The sequence below is a fragment of the Mesoplodon densirostris genome, chromosome 6 (assembly GCF_025265405.1).
Source record: "Mesoplodon densirostris isolate mMesDen1 chromosome 6, mMesDen1 primary haplotype, whole genome shotgun sequence".
NCBI lineage: Eukaryota > Metazoa > Chordata > Mammalia > Artiodactyla > Ziphiidae > Mesoplodon > Mesoplodon densirostris.
The window spans coordinates 23,213,423-23,235,258 of NC_082666.1; the positions used below are offsets into that span (position 1 = coordinate 23,213,423).

The 21,836-nt window shown below is 39.7% G+C and overlaps 1 protein-coding gene across 3 annotated transcripts in view; it reads left to right on the forward strand.

The window, feature by feature from the left end:
* ZCCHC7 (zinc finger CCHC-type containing 7) overlaps positions 1–21,479 on the forward strand; it is a 248,607-nt gene extending 227,128 nt beyond the window's left edge. For all 3 annotated transcript variants that reach the window (XM_060100839.1, XM_060100838.1, XM_060100840.1), the window contains exons 7-9: positions 10,153–10,248; positions 16,483–16,600; positions 19,066–21,479. In XM_060100839.1, the coding sequence (XP_059956822.1) occupies positions 10,153–10,248; positions 16,483–16,600; positions 19,066–19,508 (657 nt within the window). In that variant the 3' untranslated portion in view covers positions 19,509–21,479. The remainder of the gene's footprint in view (positions 1–10,152; positions 10,249–16,482; positions 16,601–19,065) is intronic.
* The last annotated feature ends 357 nt before the right edge of the window (positions 21,480–21,836 follow it).

Sequence of the window (21,836 nt, forward strand, 5' to 3'; positions counted from 1 at the left end):
TTCACTTAATGTTGCACATTACTTCAGAAGAGCATTTATGTTGCTGTCATAAATTTGTGCGTTTGTGTCACTATGTAGGTAGTCTCTGGGGATTAAGAAGGAAGCCTTTGCTAACTTACTTTAAAATTAAAATAGACGGAGGGATAGCTCTGCAGTTTGAGAGCTACATTGGATTTATTTAAATAAGGTGGTGAATTAAACTTAAACTAACATTTTTGCATTCCATGTAAAATTAGCTATGGCCCAGTGAATAAATGCCACTACCTTTGGAGAAAATTGGGATACTTTTTAAGCCATGAAGATTTAGAACATTCAGGGGGTGAATTAGTGTGATCCTTACTGTCTTGCATATGTTCATTGTTCTCTGCTTACTGAGGTTTTCTTTTTTGTTGTTGGCTTTTTTGGGGGGTAGGGGTAGAATGTCATTTACAAAAAGAAAAATCATAAATTAATAAATTTAATAGCTCCTTTTTATAAAACTTATGCTTCATTGATTTTAGTCTGCAAATATATTGGCTTTCAGATTTTGCCTAACACTTAACATTGTAGATATATAATCTGGTTGGGAATTATACCAACAGTTTACCTCTATTCTTATTACTGTAACGTAGTTTTGACTTGAAAAAGATACAGTCATGTAACCCCTTACACTCTAGGTTACGTAAAATGAAGATATAAGTATACAAACATACAGTACTTCAAGGACTTCAATAACCACACTGGTCATTTGCAACCTTCAACCCATTGGCTTGTAAAACTTAAGAGTATCCAAAAGAGGGGTAGTGAAGAAATTACATGTACATAGGAAATATCAAATCAATAAAGCAACACCCTTTATTCTGCTGCAATTCAAATGAACACTGTTTTAGAATCTATTTTCCAATAAAGCAAATTACTCTCTGCTAAACCATGAGAAATGCAATTTTTTGCAATTTTCGTTTTCACCAGTATCTGGTACCTTTCTCATGTTTTCATGACCTGGACTAATTACTTCATGTAGTTTTTTTTTAACAGAGAAAATATCAAAAGCATACACGTCTGCTGCATGCTAATGTTGTGCTGTACATTTTTTCATGAATTTTCATAAGGATTTTTTCTACATAGCATGTGTGGCTTAATGATGTAATCACCCGATAGACTAGAAAATGCTCCAAAGGAGACGTTCCGGTCTGTTGTGTACATAATACATGTTTCAAAAATCTGCCTAATTAAGGAATTACCCAATGGATTGGGAGTCTGTTGGGTACATGACAAAGTTTTTTAACACATAAAAAATATAGGTATATCCTTATATATGGTGCTTTTAATGGCATTTTTAGGATGTAGAGGAAATTAGTAGCAATGTCCACTGGAATACAATTGAATTCTTTCTTTTCACTGAGGAAAAAAAGCTTAAAAATCTTCATAAAGGAAGCTTTGTTTTAAAAGAGTTTCAAAGCCTTTAGCTTGAGGAGAGACTTTCTTCCCCGAATTTCTCAGAGGGAAGTAATACTGTGAATATTTGTCAGAACAGTATGCAAATGGAAGGCTTTGTCTAAAATCATGGGTGCAATAGACCTGGAATTCAGATCCCCAGGTGTGAGGACCCACCCCAGAAAAACACTGAAAATGGAGGACAAGACATTAGCCTTTGTATCTGTGGTCATATGGGATCGTTTTTTGCCTTTTCAGACTCAGCTTTGGTTCAGTTCACTGCAAAACTATTTGCCCAACTTTAAAATTTCTTCCTTTGATTCCTTTAGGCCCCAGCTGTGATTTTCCTTGAATATGTACCAGTTACATTTCTGTTGGCATTTATATTGTGAACAATACCAAAGGAAAGGTATTGTTCAATACCTTTGGTATTGAATGGTATTAGTGAGTTTATTAAAAGAAGAAATTGGAAATTTTTTTTTTTTTTTTTTTTTTTTTGCTATACGCAGGCCTCTCAGTGTTGTGGCCCCTCCCGTTGCAGAGCACAGGCTCCGTATGCGCAGGCTCAGCGGCCATGGCTCACGGGCCCAGCCGCTCCGCGGCATGTGGTATCCTCCCAGACCGGGGCACGAACCCGTGTCCCCTGCATCGGCAGGCGGACTCTCAACCACTGCGCCACCAGGGAAGCCCTGGAAATATTTTTGAAAGAGTAAGGTAGTTTTCAAACATGAAAAGCATAATTGATTTGAGAGGTGTATATACAAATGTGACTTGTTCAGATGGACTGGAGTTAAGCTCAGTGCTTTATCAATGTTACATTTTGGTCATTAATATATTTACTTCAAGTACTTAATATATTTGCTCTTTAATATATACTCATATAACAAATTAGATTAATAAAAAACATATAGTCTAGTTTTTAAGCATATGTATGATTTTAAAAATAAGTCTGTTTTGCGTTCACAAGAGTAGAAAATTCCCTTTAGTTAGTGCAATTGATTGCAGGTCGTATATAGTAATGAGCTTCAACTAGATACAAGCCCTCATTGGATCAAAGTCAGTTTAGATAAGGGCAGCCCAAGGTCACAGAGAGAGATGCCCAGCAGGTCATTTGCATAAAAAATTACTGTTAGAAATAGGACACTGAGGCAGCTCTGGCGTTTTGATCTCTTGGCCTTTGTCATGGAGATTCCTAGTAGTGAAGGGAGTAAGGCCAGTGTCCTAGATAATGATTAACTGTTTTAATGGCATTCATTCATTCATTCCGCACTAACTACTCATGCAGAAAAAAGGGTTATGTAAAATGACATTAGAAGAAAATCATTTGTAATCGTTGCATCGGGCTGCACTTTGAGGAGACATTAGGAGTAAATCCGTGGCGTGGTAGGCTTATGCTTTATCTTCTGATATTTACTGAGTTTACTGGTGCATGAAAAGCTTTCAACAAGAATAGCAGATGGGATGGACCTTTCATAGGTAACGCTATCTACCAGGTTATTACTTCTATATATTGATAGTAAAGTAATCTCTAAGATATCACCCTACAAATATAGATTATTTAAATGTCTGTAACAAAAAAAAAGATCTGCTTTCATAAATAGTTCATTTGGTTATCCATTGGGTCAAAGTCTTTAGATAAATCTTTTAACTTTAAAAAAAGTTCTAAAAACTACACTCATTCCCTTGCATTTAACTTTTTGTCTGCAGTACAGACATGTATGACAGAATCTTGAACTTCGAGCTAATCAGTTGACACATTCTGCTTTAAATTGGACCTTTACTGTTAATTAAAAATAAAGACAGGCTCCAAGGCAGAAATATTGAGTCACAAATTTATATTTCTAACACTTTAAATAGCTGTAAGATTTTTGTTAGATCATAGTATGAAAACTTGTCCACTGGAAATAATTATTGAGTTTTCAGTACTGTATTTTCTAATACAGAAATGTTCTCTAATTAGGTAAGATCTAGGCTGATTTCATTCCTATTAAATCCTAGTACATGATAGTTTATTAAAATGAGAGTATGTAGATAGTGTTTGTCATGTCATTTACTAATTAATTATTGTGAAACAGTTTAAATTTCCATAGCACAATATAAATACTGTTGCTATTTTTATTAGTAATAATGGAAGTTTTTAACTAGTGATATTATTCAGATGAATGAACATCCAAATGTTTGCACTTCATCCAGGGGCATAAATGAACAGTGGGGCTAAATATGAAGCTTTTTAAATGAGATTTCTTTCAAAATAAAATAAGTATCAACATGAAACATGCTTTCAAAATCTTGATTAAGAAGGATGTCTCTATTACTGGTACTATAAGACTGATTCCTGTTCTCTTTGTATTACTAATTCCTTCCTGGTTCTGCCAGAGTACATAGCTAATTCTCAAGGTAAAGTATGAGAGATGCTTAGGAAGCTGTATTAATTTATTCAGCCTTTTTAATATATCAAAGCATAATTTTATACATTGTCCCTTAATGACATAAAAATTGATATAATTTCCCAAAGTATCCAAATTATTAACAATAACTAAAATGTGTTGGATGCTTACTATGGGCCATGCACTTTATATACGCATTACCTGATTATTCATTCATTAATATTTGCTGAACTCCTACTATATGCCTAGGCCTGTTCTAGGATCTGGGGTACAGCACTGAACAAAAAACCAGACAGAATCCCTTCATGTTGGGGGATAGACAAAACAAACAAGTAAAATATACAGTATGTCGGATGTAGTAAGTGCCATGGAGTTTTAAAAAAAGGAAGGGAGGGAGGGTAGTGAAGCAGCACAGGGAACACCAATTGGAGGGAGCTAGCAACGTTAAATAGGGTGGTCAGGAGGGCCTTACTAAGAAAATGACATTTGAGCCAAGACTTGAAGGAAGTGAAGGAGCTTACCATATTTATCTGGGGGAAGAGTGCTACAGACAGATGGAACAGCATTTAGTACTACTTGTAATTTCCTCAAACTTAGGCAATAAAATAATTAAATTGAGAGAAATTCTCTAAAGCTTTTGCTCTGTATCCTCAATCAGTAGCAAAGATTTTCCTTATTCATATCTACTTTAAATACTTTTATTGGCTGCATAGTTCATTTTCACTCTAAAATTTTAGAGGCTGTAACATCTACTCATTCACCACCCATTTATTGAGCACTTACTATGCTCTAGGTCAGGTGTTGGCAAACTTTTTTTGTAAAGAGCCAGATAGTAAATATTTTAGCTTGGCAGGCCAGTCAATGGTCTCTGTCATAACTTGATCCCTGTAGCATAAAAAGCAGCCTGGCTGTGTTCCAATAATTTATGGACACTGAATTTTGAATTGTATATAATTTTCACATATTACAAAACATTCTTTTTTAAAATTCTTAAGCCATTTTAAAATGTTAAAATCATTCTTACCTTATAGACCATACAAAACAGGCAAGAGGCCGGATTTGACCTGCCAGCCATAGTTTGCACACTTACTCTAGATTTTGGGCATAGGGATGCATAGTGGATTAGATGAAGATCCCTGCCCTCATGCACCTCGCATTCTAGAAATGGGGAAGCAGACGATAAACATAATAAATAACCAGTTTAGTATACTAGAGGGTGAACTAGGGAAAGGAGGATCAGGAGCACTGTGGCCTTTACTCTGAGAGGTGATAGGAATGAACCACTGAAGAGCTGTGTAGTAGTGTGACTATCCTTGTGTTCTGTGCTCCCAAGGAGAAACCAGAAGTGCCGTAGGGGTACAGGTGGCCCCTCCTGTGAGGAAGTCCCAACTTGTATCCGTGCCAGTCAAGTTCCAATGTCTGGATATCCCTGCTAATTTAGTTCTCATCAGCTCCCCTCATAATTACTTCCTGATTCATCTTGTCCTTTTGCATAAGATTTGAACCAATGGAACTCTTATTCCATGGACTAAACATAAGTGAGCGTATTTTCCTTCTCATGAATCAATCTAGAACTCTGGGCTCAGAGATAAATTGTCATGTATTCGCACAAACATAAGTAGAGAAACTTTTAAACATAGGTAAGTTTTTCAGAGAATGTGTTTAATTTGGGGGGTGGATTATTCTTTCATTGGTTATACTCTCTGCTAACAGTTGCCAGTTAGTTGTTGAGCCCATACCATTAGCTTCACACTAGCTTCCTATGCCACATAAAGTAAATCCAGCACTCTTCACCCTTATTTATGATCTGGTCCCTCTTCACCTTTAGAACCTCCTTTTCTCCCAGTCTTCCTTCACCGACTGCACTTCCAAGTTATAGATATTTTTCAGATACTCAAATATAGCAAGCTTATGCTCACCTCAGGGCTTTGCACTACCTGTTCCCCATGCCTGATGCCCAGAATGCTGTTTCCCCAGTGATCACATACTAGGGGGTTTTTTGTTATAAGAAATGACCTTCCCAGTGAGAGTTTTCCCCAAAGTCAATCTGAGTCACCACCAATGACTCATTTATATAACTGTTTTAATTGCCTTCATACCATTTATTACTATCTGATACTGTCCGTGTTTGTGTGTGTGTGTGCGTGTGTATTGTTGGTTTTGTTCATCTGTCTTTCACCACTGGAGATGTGAGCAATGATTTTTGTCTTGCTCACTTCTCAATTAGCTAATCTTAGAACAGTATCTGGCATGTATTAGGTACTCAATAATTATTATTATTATTTTTTTTTTTGCGGTATGCGGGCCTCTCACTGTTGTGGCCTCCCCCGTTGCGGAGCACAGGCTTCGGACGCGCAGGCTCCGGACGCGCAGGCTCAGCGGCCATGGCTCACGGGCCCAGCCGCTCCGCGGCATATGGGATCCTCCCAGACCGGGGTACGAACCCGTATCCCCTGCATCGGCAGGCGGACTCTCAACCACTTGCGCCACCAGGGAGGCCCAATAATTATTTTTTGAATAGTGAAAGAATGTATATAGATGCTCATGCCATGTGCCCAGCACTCTGGTAATTGTCACTAATGGAGGCATCCTTGGACTTACATTTTGCTCTACTTGTCCCCTTCCTTTCTCCCATATACAGTGTGGTTTCTTGAAAAAGTCATCTATGTAATGTTCTTTACCATCTTTCTACTTGCAATAAACCCCTTACAATCTGGCTTGTGCCTCTGCCTCTCAAATGAAACTGCTCACACCAGTTTCCAGTTGCCAACAACTTCCTGGCTGTTAAGTCCAATGGATTTTGTAGTCTTCATTGTATTTGATTCACCAGTAGCTTTTGACAACTTCTTCCTTGAAACATTATCTGTTCTACCTTCACATCCATGGTACCACCTCTTTTGGTTTTATTTCTTTCTCTTAAATCACATATGCTCATGGTTGCAATTTTGTATCACATCAAATAATATAGTTATCTTTTAGATGGAAAAATTATTTCTGCTTAGGAATTTCATGTCTTCCCGGTGCTCTACTACCTGAACAAATTTGTAAACTGCTGCACGAGTTCACATGCTTATGTGCATACCTGTTAAAACTGTATTTAAGGGACTTCCCTGGTGGCACAGTGGTTAAGAATCTGCCTGCCAGTGCAAGGAACACGGGTTTGAACCTGGTCTGGGAAGATCCCACATGCCAGGGAGCAACCAAGCCTGTGCACCACAACTACTGAAGCCCGCGTGCCACAACTACTGAAGCCCGCGTGCCACAACTACTGAAGCCCGTGTGCCTAGAGCCTGTGTTCCGCAACAAGAGAAGCCACCGCAATGAGAAGCCCGTGCACTACAATGAAGAGTAGCCCCCGCTCGCTACACCTAGAAAAAGCCCATGCACAGCAATGAAGACCCAATGCAGCCATAAATAAATAAATAGATTAAATAATTTTTTTAAAAACTGTATTTAATCACTTTTAGCTAGTCTTAATTCATGACCCACGTTTTTTATTAGAGAATATAAGACATTTGTTGACTGTGTTTTTGATTATATCCCAATTGGTAGTAGCTGAGGTTGTAAATTCCCTTTTGTATTTTCATTAGAAAACATCTTTCAGGTTATTGTCATCCTCCAGTTTTTCAATTTAGGAAATGGAGCTAAAAGTAAAGTTGTTTGAAGAAGGTTATTTTTATAACCTATAGATTATTTTCCTGTATCAAGAAAATAAAACATCCCACAGACCACCTATTCGCCACATTAAATAACAACAAAATCAGTTGACAGACCAGTTAGTTGGCCCTCTTTGTAGACACCCAATAAAGAATATAAGAAATAAACTTATCCAAGTTTATTCTCAACCTTCCAATCTCCAAAAAATATGGGGGGAATTAGTTTTTTCTCCTCCTGTTTAAAGCCCGTGCCACGTCAGGAGTTTTGCTCTATGCATCCTTTCTCTGTGTTTTCAACTTCTCCACCTCTGTTAGCTTTCTCACATGTTCAGGTCTCTCCCATTCTAATAACAAACTCCACCAAATCCTCCTCCTAGGTACTGACTGATCTTATTTTGCCCCTTCTTACTCATGCTTCTTAAAATAATATATACCTACTGTCTACTTTTCTTCAACTTCCATTCATTTTTTGAAACATTTCTTGTTATGAAATGTAATATACATAGTGAAAAGTGCATCAAACATATGTGTACAATTTAATAAATTAGTTATATAACACACTTAAGTTATATGACACCACTATGTTCGAAAATAGAAAACTGCAGCTACCCTGAGACCCTCTGTGCTCTATTCTCTCCCCACAGGAAGTAACCACTGTCCTAGCTTTTGTGGGTAATCATTTCCTTGCTCTTCTTTATAGTTCTACCACCTTTGAATGCATCTCCTTCACTCTTCAACCTATTGCTTTCTACTCTTTCTACCTTCTTACTGATTACAAAATTCTCACAATAAAGTTATCCATGAACAGTGCGAAATCTAAGGGTGTTTCCCAGCCCTAATCTCACTAGGCTTCTCTGCTGTATTTGACATCGTAGATCAGTTCATCCATCTTGAAACTACTCTAAGGTCTATGACTGGTCTCTGTGGCTCTGCGTTCTTTAACCTCTCCTTCTCTGTCTCTTTCACAGGCTTTTCTGCCTGCCCCTCATGTGTTGTTGTTCCCAGGGTTCCACCTTTAGCTCACTGCTGCTCATCTGGCTATGGCGATAGTGTCCACTCTGGTCATTTCAGTCTCCACTATTAATGCGGCTTACTTTCAGATCTAATCTTCAGCACAGATGTGTTTTCTAAGCTTCATCTTATACAGATAACTGCCTGGTGGACATCTATCTCCACCTAGATACTCAGCATCCAAAAAAGACTTCATTATCTTTCCCTCTAAATTGACTCTGCCTTCTTTTCCTACCTTTTCTGAAGCAGTTGTTGACACTACTGCTCACCAGTTTACCCAAGTTAGAAACCTGAAAAGCATCCTAATTTCTCTTTACCCTCTACCTAAAATTTTCCATTTGATTTACACCTAATTCTTTTAGAGTAAATTTAAATTTTTTATATTTCAAGGGAAGCTTTACCTGAGTTCCTTACCCATCCAATGATTGGTCCCCCTTGGCACTCCATTAATACCTTGTACACGCTTCTATCACTGTGCTTACATTGCTGTCGTTACCTATTTTTATGTCTGTCATGTTCTACTGGGCTTTTATTCTCCTCTGAGATACCTAATACGTAACACAGTATTGGGCACAATGCGGAATGGAATGAGGAGTGAGGAAGGTGAGGAAAGCACACGTTGATGTTAAGAGTAAAAGAATTGTTCTCATGTTACACACTTCAATACACAGAACCATGTGAACGTGGGGTCTCCACACTAAACTGTAGGAGGCAGTATTTCTTTTCTTCTTTCAATTTTATTTATTTGTTTGTTTGTTTATTTTTATTTATTTATTTTTTTGGCTGCATTGGGTCTTTGTTCCTGCACGCAGTTTGTTCCTGCACGCAGGCTTTCTCTAGTTGTGGCAAGCAGGGGTACTCTTTGTTGCAGTGCACGGGCTTCTCATTGTGGTGGCTTCTCTTGTTGCAGAACACAAGCTCTAGGTGCGCGGGCTCAGTAGTTGCAGCACGTGGGCCCTAGAGCACATGGGCTTCAGTAGTTGTGGCACTTAGGCTCAGTAGTTGTGGCACACGGGCTCTAGGGCACGTGGGCTTCAGTAGTTGTGCCATGCGGGCTCAGTTGTGGCTCACGGGCTCTAGAGCACATGCTCAAGTAGCTGTGACGCACAGGCTTAGTTGCTCTGTGGCATGTGGGATCTTCCCGGATCAGGGCTCGAATCCGTGTCCCCTGCCTTAGCAGGCGGATTCTTACCCACTGCGCTACCAGGGAAGTCCCAATAACTTTTGTTAGGTAAGCGATTCCTTAGAAATACTGCCTCCTGGGACTTCCCTGATGGCACAGTGGTTAAGAATCCACCTGCCAAGACAGGGGACACGGGTTCGAGCCCTGGTCCGGGAAGATCCCACATGCTGCAGAGCAACAAAGCCTGTGTGCCACAGCTACTTGAGCCTGTGCTCTAGAGCCTGTGAGCCAAAACTACTGAAGCCGGCACGCCACAACTACTGAAGCCCACGCGCCTAGAGCCCATGCTCTGCAACAGGAGAGGCCCGCGCACCGCAACGAGGAGTGGCCCCTGCTCGCTGCAACAAGATAAAAGACCGTGCACAGCAACGAAGACCCAATGCAGCCAAAAATAAATAAATAAAAACCTTGAGGATATTTTTTTTTAAAGTTCTTTTGGAGAGAACGAGGTTTTAATTTTCTTCTGACATTCACTAAATCTTCACAAATATTCATGTTGCAGACCAAACCTGGACCACCCAAAAAGCCAAAGACCCCTTCTGGAAAATCAGCCTTAGTGTATTGCTACAACTGCGGGCAAGAAGGCCATTACGGACACGTAAGTTTAAGTGGAATTTGGGCATAAAGCATTCTGTTGTTCAGGAGTGGTTGCTGAAAGGTGAGCCTGAGTAATTCTGAACACATTTCTTTTATAAACTAATATCTTGAATTAAGACTTAATATATTTTCAACTGATTTACTTCTCCTATCCCTACCAGAGTAACAGATCTATCAGAGCACATTCTTGTAAATGTTTTAAGTATACATGCATGTTAGTCTAAAACAAATACAGCTCATAGAATCATTCAGACAAATAATAGTAGTCAATAGAATGGTTACAGTTCTCACGAGTTCTTAGGATTACTAGTACTTTGACCCAGCCAAATCGTGATTTTTAGATTTTCTATATAGTTCTCCAGTATCTCTGGTTTTCCCCGGTACTGTGTTCAGTTAAATCTTTACAACTCACATGCAAACCCTGACACTCGCTAGTGGAAAGACAGAGGTGCTGCATCATCATCCATCCTGTCTACCCCACAAATGCCCCAATTCCCTATCCAACCTGCATATTTCCTAACCCTAACTGAAAGGGCCAAACTTTGTGTGTTCTAGATACTGAGGTGTCAAAGCAGAAACTTGCTGCTGTGAGGTGGGAGTGAGTCTCCTAGCCAGTTATCTCATTAAGCATGAAACAGCAACAGCTCATCCCACAAACAGGATGCAATAAGAATAGACTCACAGCCCATACGTTCTGGGAATCTTGAGACAGAGGAGGAAAGGCAGTGGCACAAGAAGTAGAAAATCTGTATGGAGAAATACACTCCCAGTCTCCAGATAGGTTTCTAATAGCCTAGAAACCAAAATATACTAATATCAAGTCAGATCTGATGAGAGGAGGTGGAAAGCACGCAGAGGTAGGGAGTCTACAAAATGGATAGAGGTGTGAGCAGTAGGATGGAATGGTATTGCAGGTCACGTGTTGAGTTCTGACCATGACACTTCACCAGTGCAGACCTTGGGGACAGAGCTCTACGATATGGGGAGAGACAAAAAGTCTGGAGAAGAAAAAGTGTGGGACAGAGTCCATCAACAGATGGAGTTTTTCTTCCACATTGGGACAGCAGGACCATGGAGTGAAGGGATAGAATATGAAAGAGAGGATGGAGCTCTGATCCTCAGTTTTAATTTTTGCTCTACTACTGACTTAACCATGTGACTTAAAGCAACACACTTTTTCTCCCTGGTCTCCACTTTCTTTATTTCCAAAGCAAAGAAGTTGTACAGGGAGAGCTCTCAGCACTGATTTGGTATTTCCCATGTGATCAGATCCATAGTATGGGGATACAGACGGAGGGACCTTGCAGTATAATTACCTCACTTCAATAGAACTCACACTGAAAAGCTAGTTTGAGAATACCTTTTTTTTGCAAAATTATCATCTCTAGATCTTTTACTGCTCTGTGTATTCCTCCTTGTTGCCAAAACTCAGATGTTGTTTAGCGAACATATTCACAGAAGCAGTCCACTGCCACACGAATCACACAGATGTACAATTTATGCTTGCTTACCTCTTTAAAGCAAAAGTGTATAATTTTAGCATTTATGTTTGTTCAATTAAGGAAAAACAATTAGAGTTGGACACATACTGCTTACTAGTCACTCCTGTTAATGTAGATAGGAAATATATTAAAAGCATTTGGAACTTATCCCTGAAATCTAGATTTAGATAATTTTTAATTTACCATAAAGCAAATTTGGCAGCCTCATTGCTGCCATAGATGAAGAGCTCTAGATTATCCACACTAATGAAGAAGATCAGTGGTGTGGCTAATCCAGAATAGTAGATAATTTATATAGCCAACTATCAATTGTCTGTGCTAATGGAGGGGACCAGTGATGTGGATAATCAAAATATAATTTACATTTAGCTTTGGAAAGTGTTTATAGTACTGTATAGCTCTGTAGAGCCACATCAGTCTACACTGTATAGGATCCAAATAGGAGACTGGGCAGGTACTTAGAGCTGTCTGAGGGCCCCTCCCCTTCAGTTTCAGAACTTCAGCTCTATAGATGTTAATAAATAGCTTCTTCATGTGAAAGATACTCTAAGGGGAATGTGGCATCGCCCTTCCCTAATTCCACTTCCTCTAACTGGGGAGGCAGGGACAATCATAAGCAGCTCCATATGAGGCAAACTGCAATAGAAAACAGTACTCACCATGTAAAGAGACTACTCCAGGATGAGTGGGGCGCTGGAAGTATATCAAGAGCTCTAGTACCTTTTTGTAATTGTAATTTGCTCTTAAGATTCTATAGAATCTGTCTTAGTCTATTCAGGCTGCTATAAACAAACTACCATAGACTGAGTGGCTTATAAACAACAGGAATTTATTTCTCACCACAACCATGGTGCAGAATCAGTGTCTTGTGAGGGCCGCTTCCTCATAGATGGCACTTTCTTGCTGTGTCCTCACATGGTGGAAGAGGCTAGAGAGCTCTGTGGGGTCTCTTTTACAAGAGTTCCACCCTTGTGATCTAATCACCTCCCAAAGGGTCCACCTCCTAATACCATCACCTTGGGGTTTAGATTTCAACACATGAATTGGGTGGGGGGATACACAAACATTCAAACCATAGTAGAATCTTAGACCCAAATCTTTTATGGGTATCCTTTCTTCTGGAAACTTGGTGCCACCATGGATAGTGATTTATAAAAGCAATTCTTTATGTTACCCTATAGGTTTGCCTTATAACTTTCAATACCCAAAAGAGCCCAAAAAGATCCAGAAACTCAACAACAAGTTAAATCTTAAGATAGTTGGAAGAAGGAAATTATAAAGATAAGAACCAAAATAACTGAAATAGAAAACATGATTAATAGCATCATCAAAACCAAAAGCTGGTTCTTTGAAAACATTTTCTTTTCAAAAGAAAAGAGACTTCTGGAAAAACTGCTCAAAGAAAAGGAAAAGATACAAATAAGCAATGAGTGAAAAAGTGTAAATAGCTTAAAATACAGTATAATTTTTTACTTAAAGAATACTGTATAAACTTCATAAAGTTCAATGTTAGGGACTTCCCTGGCTGTCCAGTGGTTAAAACTCTGTGCTTCCACTGCAGGGGGCAGAGGTTTGATCCCTGGTGGGGGAACTAAGATACTGCATGTTGTGTGGCCAAAAAACAAACAAACAAAAAATAAAGTTCAATGTTAAATCTGAAAATGCAGATAAAATAAGTAATTCTCTGCAAAAATATAAATTAATCAAAATGATTGAAGAAGAACAAACTTACATGAACCAATACCACTAAAGAAACTGAATTAATAATCAGAATTCTCCCCACCAAAATATATCAGACCCAGGTAGGTTTGTAGTCAAGTGTTACCAAACCTTTCTTCAGATAGATAATCCAAAGAACACCACTCACCTTAGTCTGTGAATCTATTATAACCTAAAAATACTTCAAAATATTTACAGAATGTTACCATTTTTGTGAAATCTGAACACTTCAAAGTTATACTATTGTTTATTGGAATATTTATTAATAGTAAGAGTATTAAAATATGTGAATGGAAGGCACCAACTTTAAGACCATGGCAGCTTCTGGAAAAAGAAGGAGATGAATGGGAAGTGGGAAGGAGAGTTAGACAGAGGATCTCAATTATATCGTTCATTCTTAGGGGGAAACAACTAAATTAAGGGTAAATGTTGATTTGATAAAGCTAAATGGTTAGGTACAGATTTCCATTACTTTATTTTCTATACTTAAGTGTATATTTAGAATGATTGCTAGTTTTTTTTTGTTTTTTTTTGTTTTTTGTTTTTGTTTTTGTTTTGCGGTACGTGGGCCTCTCACTGTTGTGGCCTCTCCCGTTGCGGAGCACAGGCTCCAGATGCGCAGGCTCAGCGGCCATGGCTCACGGGCCCAGCCGCTCCGCGGCATGTGGGATCTTCCTGGATCTGGGCACGAACCCATGTCCCGTGCATCGGCAGGTGGACTCGCAATTGTTGCGCCACCAGGGAAGCCCGACTCCTAGTTTTTAAAATCTACAAATTATGTTTCTAAGTGTATGGTGGCCAGTTTGGTCAAGTATCTTAGAATTACAAGTTGACCTCTTGCACTGTTGGTGGAAATGTAAATGGATACAGCCACTATGGAAAACAGTATGGAGGTTCCTTAAAAAACTAAAAATAGAACTACCATACGACCCAGCAATCCCACTACTAGGCATATACCCTGAGAAAACAATAATTCAAAAAGAGTCACGTACCACGATGTTTATTGCAGCTCTGTTTACAATAGCCAGGACATGGAAGCAACCTAAGTGTCCAACAACAGATGAATGGATAAAGAAGATGTGGTACATATATACAATGGAATATTACTCAGCCATAAGAAGAAACGAAATTGAGTTATTTGTAGTGAGGTGGGTGGACGTAGAGCCTGTCATACAGAGTAAAGTAAGTCAGAAAGAGAAAAACAAATACCATATGCTAACACATATACATGGAATCTAAAAAAAAAAAAAGGTTCTGAAGAACCTAGAGGCAGGACAGGAATAAAGATGCAGACGTAGAGAATGGACTTGAGGACACAGGGAATGGGAAGGGTAAGCTGGGGTGAAGTGAGAGAGTGGCATGGATACATATACACTACCAAATGTAAAATCGATAGCTAGTGGGAAGCAGCCACATAGCACAGGGAGATCAGCTCGGTGCTTTGTGACCACCTAGAAGGGTGGGATAGGGAGGGTGGGAGGGATTATGGGGATGTATGTATATGTATAACTGATTCACTTTGATATAAAGCAGAAACTAACCATTGTACTACACCATTGTAAAGCAATTATACTCCAATAAAGATGTTAAGAAAAAAAAAGAATTACAAGTTGAGTATATAATGACAAAGTTATGATAAATCAGCTAAATTCTATGCAGATATTTCACATACTTTCTTCCTAAGAGGTACAGATTTTCCCCATTATCTGAAATTAGAGCATTCCTGTGAAACCTTTCCTAAATCGAGGTAGCTGTAAAGCAAAGAAGCAGTTACCTTACAACACATCTTTCTAACAAATGCAAAAAATAAATGGAGATAAAGCACAGATGCTCACAGACACAGTTCAAAGCTATGGCGGCTTGATGCCGAGATGCTGAATGTAGTTCCTGGGGGAGGAGCTTGGTGGTGCCACTCTCACTGCTCCAGGTGCTCACTGTCTCTGTAATGGTTGCTGCAAAACAAATGCTAAACACTATTTTCACTTTTCACCTTTTCTTGTAAAGGTGAAAATCCTCTTCATATTTCTGCTAGTGAAAACAGGTCTTTCATAAAAGTGAAGCGGTATAAAGCAAACTTTTTAAAAGCAGGGATACTTGTAGTTTAATTTTTCTTCAGTACCTAGCTAAGAAGCACTGAACGTTTATAATAAATTTTAGGCGAGATGGCAGAAGACAGAAGCGGAAAGTTCCAAAATGAAACCTCTTTCAAATGAAAGACATTATTTGGTTTGAGACAAGCTGAATGGATATGTGTCACAGACCAGGATAAACAAAGCCTACTACATGGGACATGGGTCAGGCCAAGGATGTGGATTTGGAAAGTAGCAGCTACCAGAAGGCCAGAGTCAGGAGAGTAGGGAGCTGTCCTGGGGTGAGTGAGAGGAGTGATCTCTTCTTGAGCAGGGGGAGCAAAGAGAAGAGAGGTTTCCTTCAGAATTACCTAGGAACATTTTCAAGCTAGGCACAACCCACCACCACCCTGCTCCCCACCATAAGAATCACTGCCCTTGTGAGCAGTGAGTGTTGGCTTAAAATAAGCTTGCAAAAAACTACTTGTGTGGATGAAAAGGAGTAAAGGGCTAAGAATTTACCCCCACATTGAGGGTTTAAATGTGAAGAGAAGAAGAAAAGGAGAAACACTTGATGGAAGGCTGTTAGAAGAGACAGACAAGCAAAGAGCTGGTAAAACATAATTTTAAATAAAATAAACCCTCTAACAGAGGAACAAGGCATTGCTAGGGGAGAGGGTTGGCAGGGAAGATTTTAAAAAGATAAGAAGGGTTTTGTAGGTAAAGAAATAAAGGAAGAAAATCCAAGCCTTAAAGACTAGCATGTAAGCACGATCGGGTGTTTGGCTGATCCTCCCAGTGTCCCAGCAAGACCACATCCTGCAGCCACAGTGTGAGTATCAGCAGTGGGGGCTCATCACTAATTACAGTGGTCCATAATCTTACAAAAAAAGTTGTCTGAACAGTGTGACCTTGTGACATCATAATTTCAAATACAATTTGCAGGAATGTACAGAAAGACGAATGTTTAACCAGACCTTTCCAACATCTCCATTCATCTACTACTATGATGACAAATATGAAATCCGGGAGAGAGATCGGAGAATAAAACGAAAAGTGAAAGGTATGTTACTAGATTTCTTACTAAATCACCTTTGCAATAGTTCCTAAATTTCTTTTTTTGCACTGTCTTTGCAAACTGCTTTGTGGGCCTTTGGTTAGGACAGAAAATGTTTTTAATAGTTACTATAGAAACTGGAACTTTCTTTTTTTCTTTTCTTTTTTAAAAACTTATTTATTTATTTATTTATGGCTGCATTGGGTCTTTGTTGCTGCATGCGGGCTTTCTCTAGTTGCGGCGAGTAGGGGCTACTCTTTGTTGCGGTGCACGGGCTTCTCATTGCCATGGCTTCTCCTGTTGCAGAGCTTAGGCTCTAGGCGTGCGGGCTTCAGTAGTTGTGGCTCGTGGGGTCTAGAGTGCAGGCTCAGTAGTTGTGGTGCACGGGCTTAGTTGCTCCATGGCATGTGTGATCTTCCCGGCCCAGGGCTCGAACCTGTGTCCCCTGCATTGGCAAATGGATTCTTAACCACTGCGCCACCAGGGAAACCCGAAACTGGAACTTTCTTGATCTCCAGAAATCAAGCACCCACTTCCAAAATCCTGTGTTTTAATCTATTCACCATGAACATTTTTCTCACATAATGATCATTTTAGAAAATGTCCAGAAAATACTTATATCCATTTATGCATGCAGAGTTTTTAAAGCTTCTTTTGAGATTTTTCTTTTCGACAAATAATTATGTTCTCCCTCTTTATATCTCTAGAGTTTTTCAAGCAAAGAAAAGCTTTACCTGCCAGGTGATTCCTGGAGCTTCCCCAAAGAAGTCATTTTTTATTGGCCACCATTATGAACAGAGCTCCAGATCCACAGCCACCCTCCATTTCTTTATTTGCTGTTGCTAACATAATGTTCTTTCTCACCAAATTATTTTATAATTTAGGCTTATTTTCTCTGCCACTCTTCTTTCTTGCCGTATGCTTCACAGTGGTTTACGAAGTTACTTTTTTTGCTTTCAGGACCAAATAGTTCCATATTTTTCAAGTTAACTCATACATTGTTGACCCTTGGCCTTTACATTATTCTCTTCCAGACTCTCTCTGAGTTCAGGTCCTTTCAAAATGAAGATAGTAATTTTGGAGGCGAGTAGAGGAATTACTTCTCAACTTCTGCATATTTTGCATATTTTATCTCTCTATGTAGAGAAATTATAGTACAAGAAGATAATGATTAGACAACTAAATTTTTAAAAGATTACAAAGAAATGCACCAAAATGTCATCTCTGGATTAAAGGGTTGTGGGTGCTTTCTCTGTTATTTCCTCTGTACTTTTCTGTATTTCCCAACTTTTCTTTAATGAGCATTTATAACTTTTATAATCAGGGAAATACCCTTTGTTCTCCTTTTTAATTAGTTATGTCAGCAACTCTGTGGCACAGATCCACTTTGAGACTCATTATATTGAACTTTATACTGAAGTCTATAAGTAATTTTTTTTTTTTTTTTTGCGGTATGCGGGCCTCTCACTGTTGTGGCCTCCCCCGTTGCGGAGCACAGGCTCCGGACGTGCAGGCTCCGGACGCGCAGGCTCAGCGGCCATGGCTCACGGGCCCAGCCGCTCCGCGGCATATGGGATCCTCCCAGACCGGGGCACGAACCCGTATCCCCTGCATCGGCAGGCGGACTCTCAACCACTTGCGCCACCAGGGAGGCCCTATAAGTAATTATTGATACTTACTTTTGCTCTATATTCTAGAATTCATTTTTGTCCCCTAAGTATACTACTTCACACTCTGTCCCATTTTTTTATTGGTGACTTCTTTAATCTTTCAAGGTTCTGTTGACCTTAGTTTTCATCCCTCACTGTAACCTCATCTCCCACTTATCCCATCAGAATCACTACCATCAGACGCTTATAGTAAGAGTGCCAAGTCCTGATAAAATATCACATCAGATCTGGCACTTAAACCTCTTAGATACACAAGTGTGTGCACATATGCACACTCAGTCTCTAAGCCAGCTATCTCTACTCTGGAGGAATAATCTGGAGGAATAATCTCCTGTCCAGTATGGCATCCACCTATAAGTACTGTGGCCAGACTTTATCTTCCGAGTATAATTGAAATGTCATATGAAACTGTCAAAAGGCCACATTATACATCTTGCTTCACCTTATCATCACGGGCTGTCTCTTTATCACTGGAACTTGAATTGGTCAGACATGACTTTTCACAAAGCTGACATGATTACTGCTCTCACTGGTCCCTGTCTCCCTTGTTGAACCTAGTTAAACTGTATTGAACAAAATAAGTATCATTGGATTTCTGGATGTTTTCCATGTTTAGAAATATAGAACTACAACCATTGAGTTTTTAGTGAGTGATTTTTTTACCTTAGTAAGGGCTCTTTAGAATGTCATATCATTAATGCATTTAAATGTCTGGCTTCCCTCTCTGCTAAGTTATTTACAGACCAATGAAAGCTCTGCATGGAGCTGCTGAATATGCAGAAATACTTTTATATTTTCCAGAACTCCAGAAGAATGGGGACTTTCCAAGGCAGTTCAAGAGGCCTCATATGGAAGCAGCAGATAAGAGGCCCCACCGTGATATGAGGAAGAACCATGCCTCATGGAGAAATAACACGTGGCCTCAAGAAAAGAAAGAAACCCAAAAAGAAGCCATGAACAGGACCAGCAGAGAGCGTGAGAAGCACAGGAAGGCTGACAGGTGTCATGAAGTAGATGAGGACTACCCCAGGGGCCCCAGAGTCCACTCTTCTCCTGGCACTGTCAAAACCCAGAAGCCTCACAAGCCCTTTCACCACTCATTGCATTACCACAAGCCAAAAGAAGACAGGCTGCCCAGAGAGGGCAGGAGGGTCAGGCATAAGAAAAAGGAGAGCTGTTTGGAGGATGATGGCAATGATAATTTATTTCTCATTAAGCAGAGGAAAAAAAAGTCTAAGCTGTGAGTTAGCTTCTGATTTGGCTTCCCAGTGTTTGGTCTTCATGTCTACAACATATTTGTATTACCTATGATTAAATAAAATGAGGTTTTGTTTTTGTTTTTTTAATCTCAGCCATACCTAGAGCTATTGAACAAAGTCCTTGGAGATCTCAGTTCTCTGTGTCCAACAGGTTATTAGGTGAGAAAACAGAAAGATAAACTCGGACTTCCCCTGTTCCAGGACGTCATTTTTATTCACTCAGTACCCTAGGGATAGGAAGAATTAATCTTTTCACAAAAAAATTTTTTTAATATTTTGAAAAAATAAAAAAGCTCATTAAATAAATGTATGCAGTGTGAGTATGAAAATTAAATCCTTGCAAGAAGATAAATTAATGCTAATATGAAAAATTCATCATTCTTTTTCAGCATTCCTTTTTTTTAATATCGGAAAGGATGATAACTATATATCTAAATCTGGCTTTTCTTGCTTCTGAAGGTGGTGTCAGAATCTTACTTTGGTCAGGGTATCATACACAGGCTGAAAATGAAGGTGTCGTCATTGAAGCACTGAAGAGACAGGGAATTGGGCTTTAGAGCAAAATACAAGTAAGGAATCCATCCAGAGTAAATGTTGAGAAACAGATTTCCTGAAACAAGTGAAAAGAGTCATCAAAAATTTTAACTTAATCACAAGGAAATCGTTTTTACCATTTTTACAGCCATACTTGAGGAAGACTGTCCCTCAGATATTTAAGATGAATATCATCCAATTTAAAAAATTGTTTTGGGGGCTTCCCTGGTGGCGCAGTGGTTGAGAGTCCGCCTGCCGATGCAGGGGACACGGGTTCGTGCCCCGGTCCGGGAAGATCCCACATGCCACGGAGTGGCTGGGCCCATGAGCCATGGCCGCTGAGCCTGCGCATCCGGAGCCTGTGCTCCGCAACGGGAGAGGCCACAACAGTGAGAGGCCCGCGTACCACAAAAAAAAAAAAAAAAAAAAAAAAAAAATTGTTTTGTTCTCATGGGTTTTTTAACTACCACAGAGTTACACAGAAATTTTTATACTTGTGAACCTTTTGTACTTATCAGAGCCTAATGTTAGAATAAGGAAAATAAAATGTCTGAAATAGAGTAAATAAATTTGTCTACTATGTAAAAAGACAATGAGAGTCTGAGTAGTGACAGAGGGTGTACTTGGGTTGGACAAGTGACTAAAGTTATAAAATCTCTATAAACTGGAGTCAAATGCCCTCACTGTGCCCAAGCACTAGCTTTATGCCAGAATAAAATGAGATGGAGACACAAAATGTTTCTCCATGTTCTCCAACAATTGGAATCTTAAATTTGTGTTTTACTCTTTGTGAAGTACACAGTCTGCTGTATATCTGGTAGGATTAGCTCTCTTTTCTTTTGGAGGGCAAGGGAGAATCTCTCCTCTAGAATCAGACTTATTGTCTTTAGTTTACCACCTTCCCTGTGGCTGCCCAGCTTTCAGCTAAGTGTCAAGTGTTCGTTGTGTGTTGGTGGTTGGCTTCCTAACATCTGCTGGGATTGTTCTGACCCTAAGGTAAGTGGGCACAGTCTTTTAATACCCTGCTAAAAGTGGCAGCCATGAAAAATGGCTTCACAGAGTGGTAAGCCTTGAGATAATTGGCATTATTTCTCAGTAGAACCTGGGACAGGTGTGGCTTATTACTGATGTGGTGTGACTAGCATTCCTTTAGATCTGAGGACCTCTGCTTTCAGGGCAGAAATGGGATTGCCTTTCATACTTAGAAAATTGTTTGGAGGAGGGAAGAAACAAAGCTCTTCTTCTATTTGTTTCTGCACGTTATCTTCTTTTTCCTCCCAAATTTTATTTTTTTTTATTAGACAAACATTTTGTTCTGGGGTATAATTTACCCTTCAGGTCCGTGCATTTATATGCAGATAGGAAAGGAGGCTGAGCTACTTCACTTTGGGGCATTAGGATGATAAGGAAAGAACCGAAGCACAAGAGGAGCTTCCGCTCCATTTCCTCTTCATTGCCCTTGGCACCTGGCTCTTACACCAAGTGTTCAGTTAGTCAGTGTACTCGCACACTAACTTTCCATACAAGAATGTGGAGTTTAGGGCTTCCCTGGTGGCGCAGTGGTTGAGAGTCCGCCTGCCGATGCAGGGGACACGGGTTCGTGCCCTGGTCCGGGAAGATCCCACATGCCGCGGAGCGGCTAGACCCATGAGCCATGGCCGCTGAGCCTGCGTGTCTGGAGCCTGTGCTCCGCAACGGGAGAGGCCACAACAGTGAGAGGCCCGCGTACCGCAAAAAAAAAAAAAAGAAGAATGGGGAGTTAAAAATATTTAGTGATTT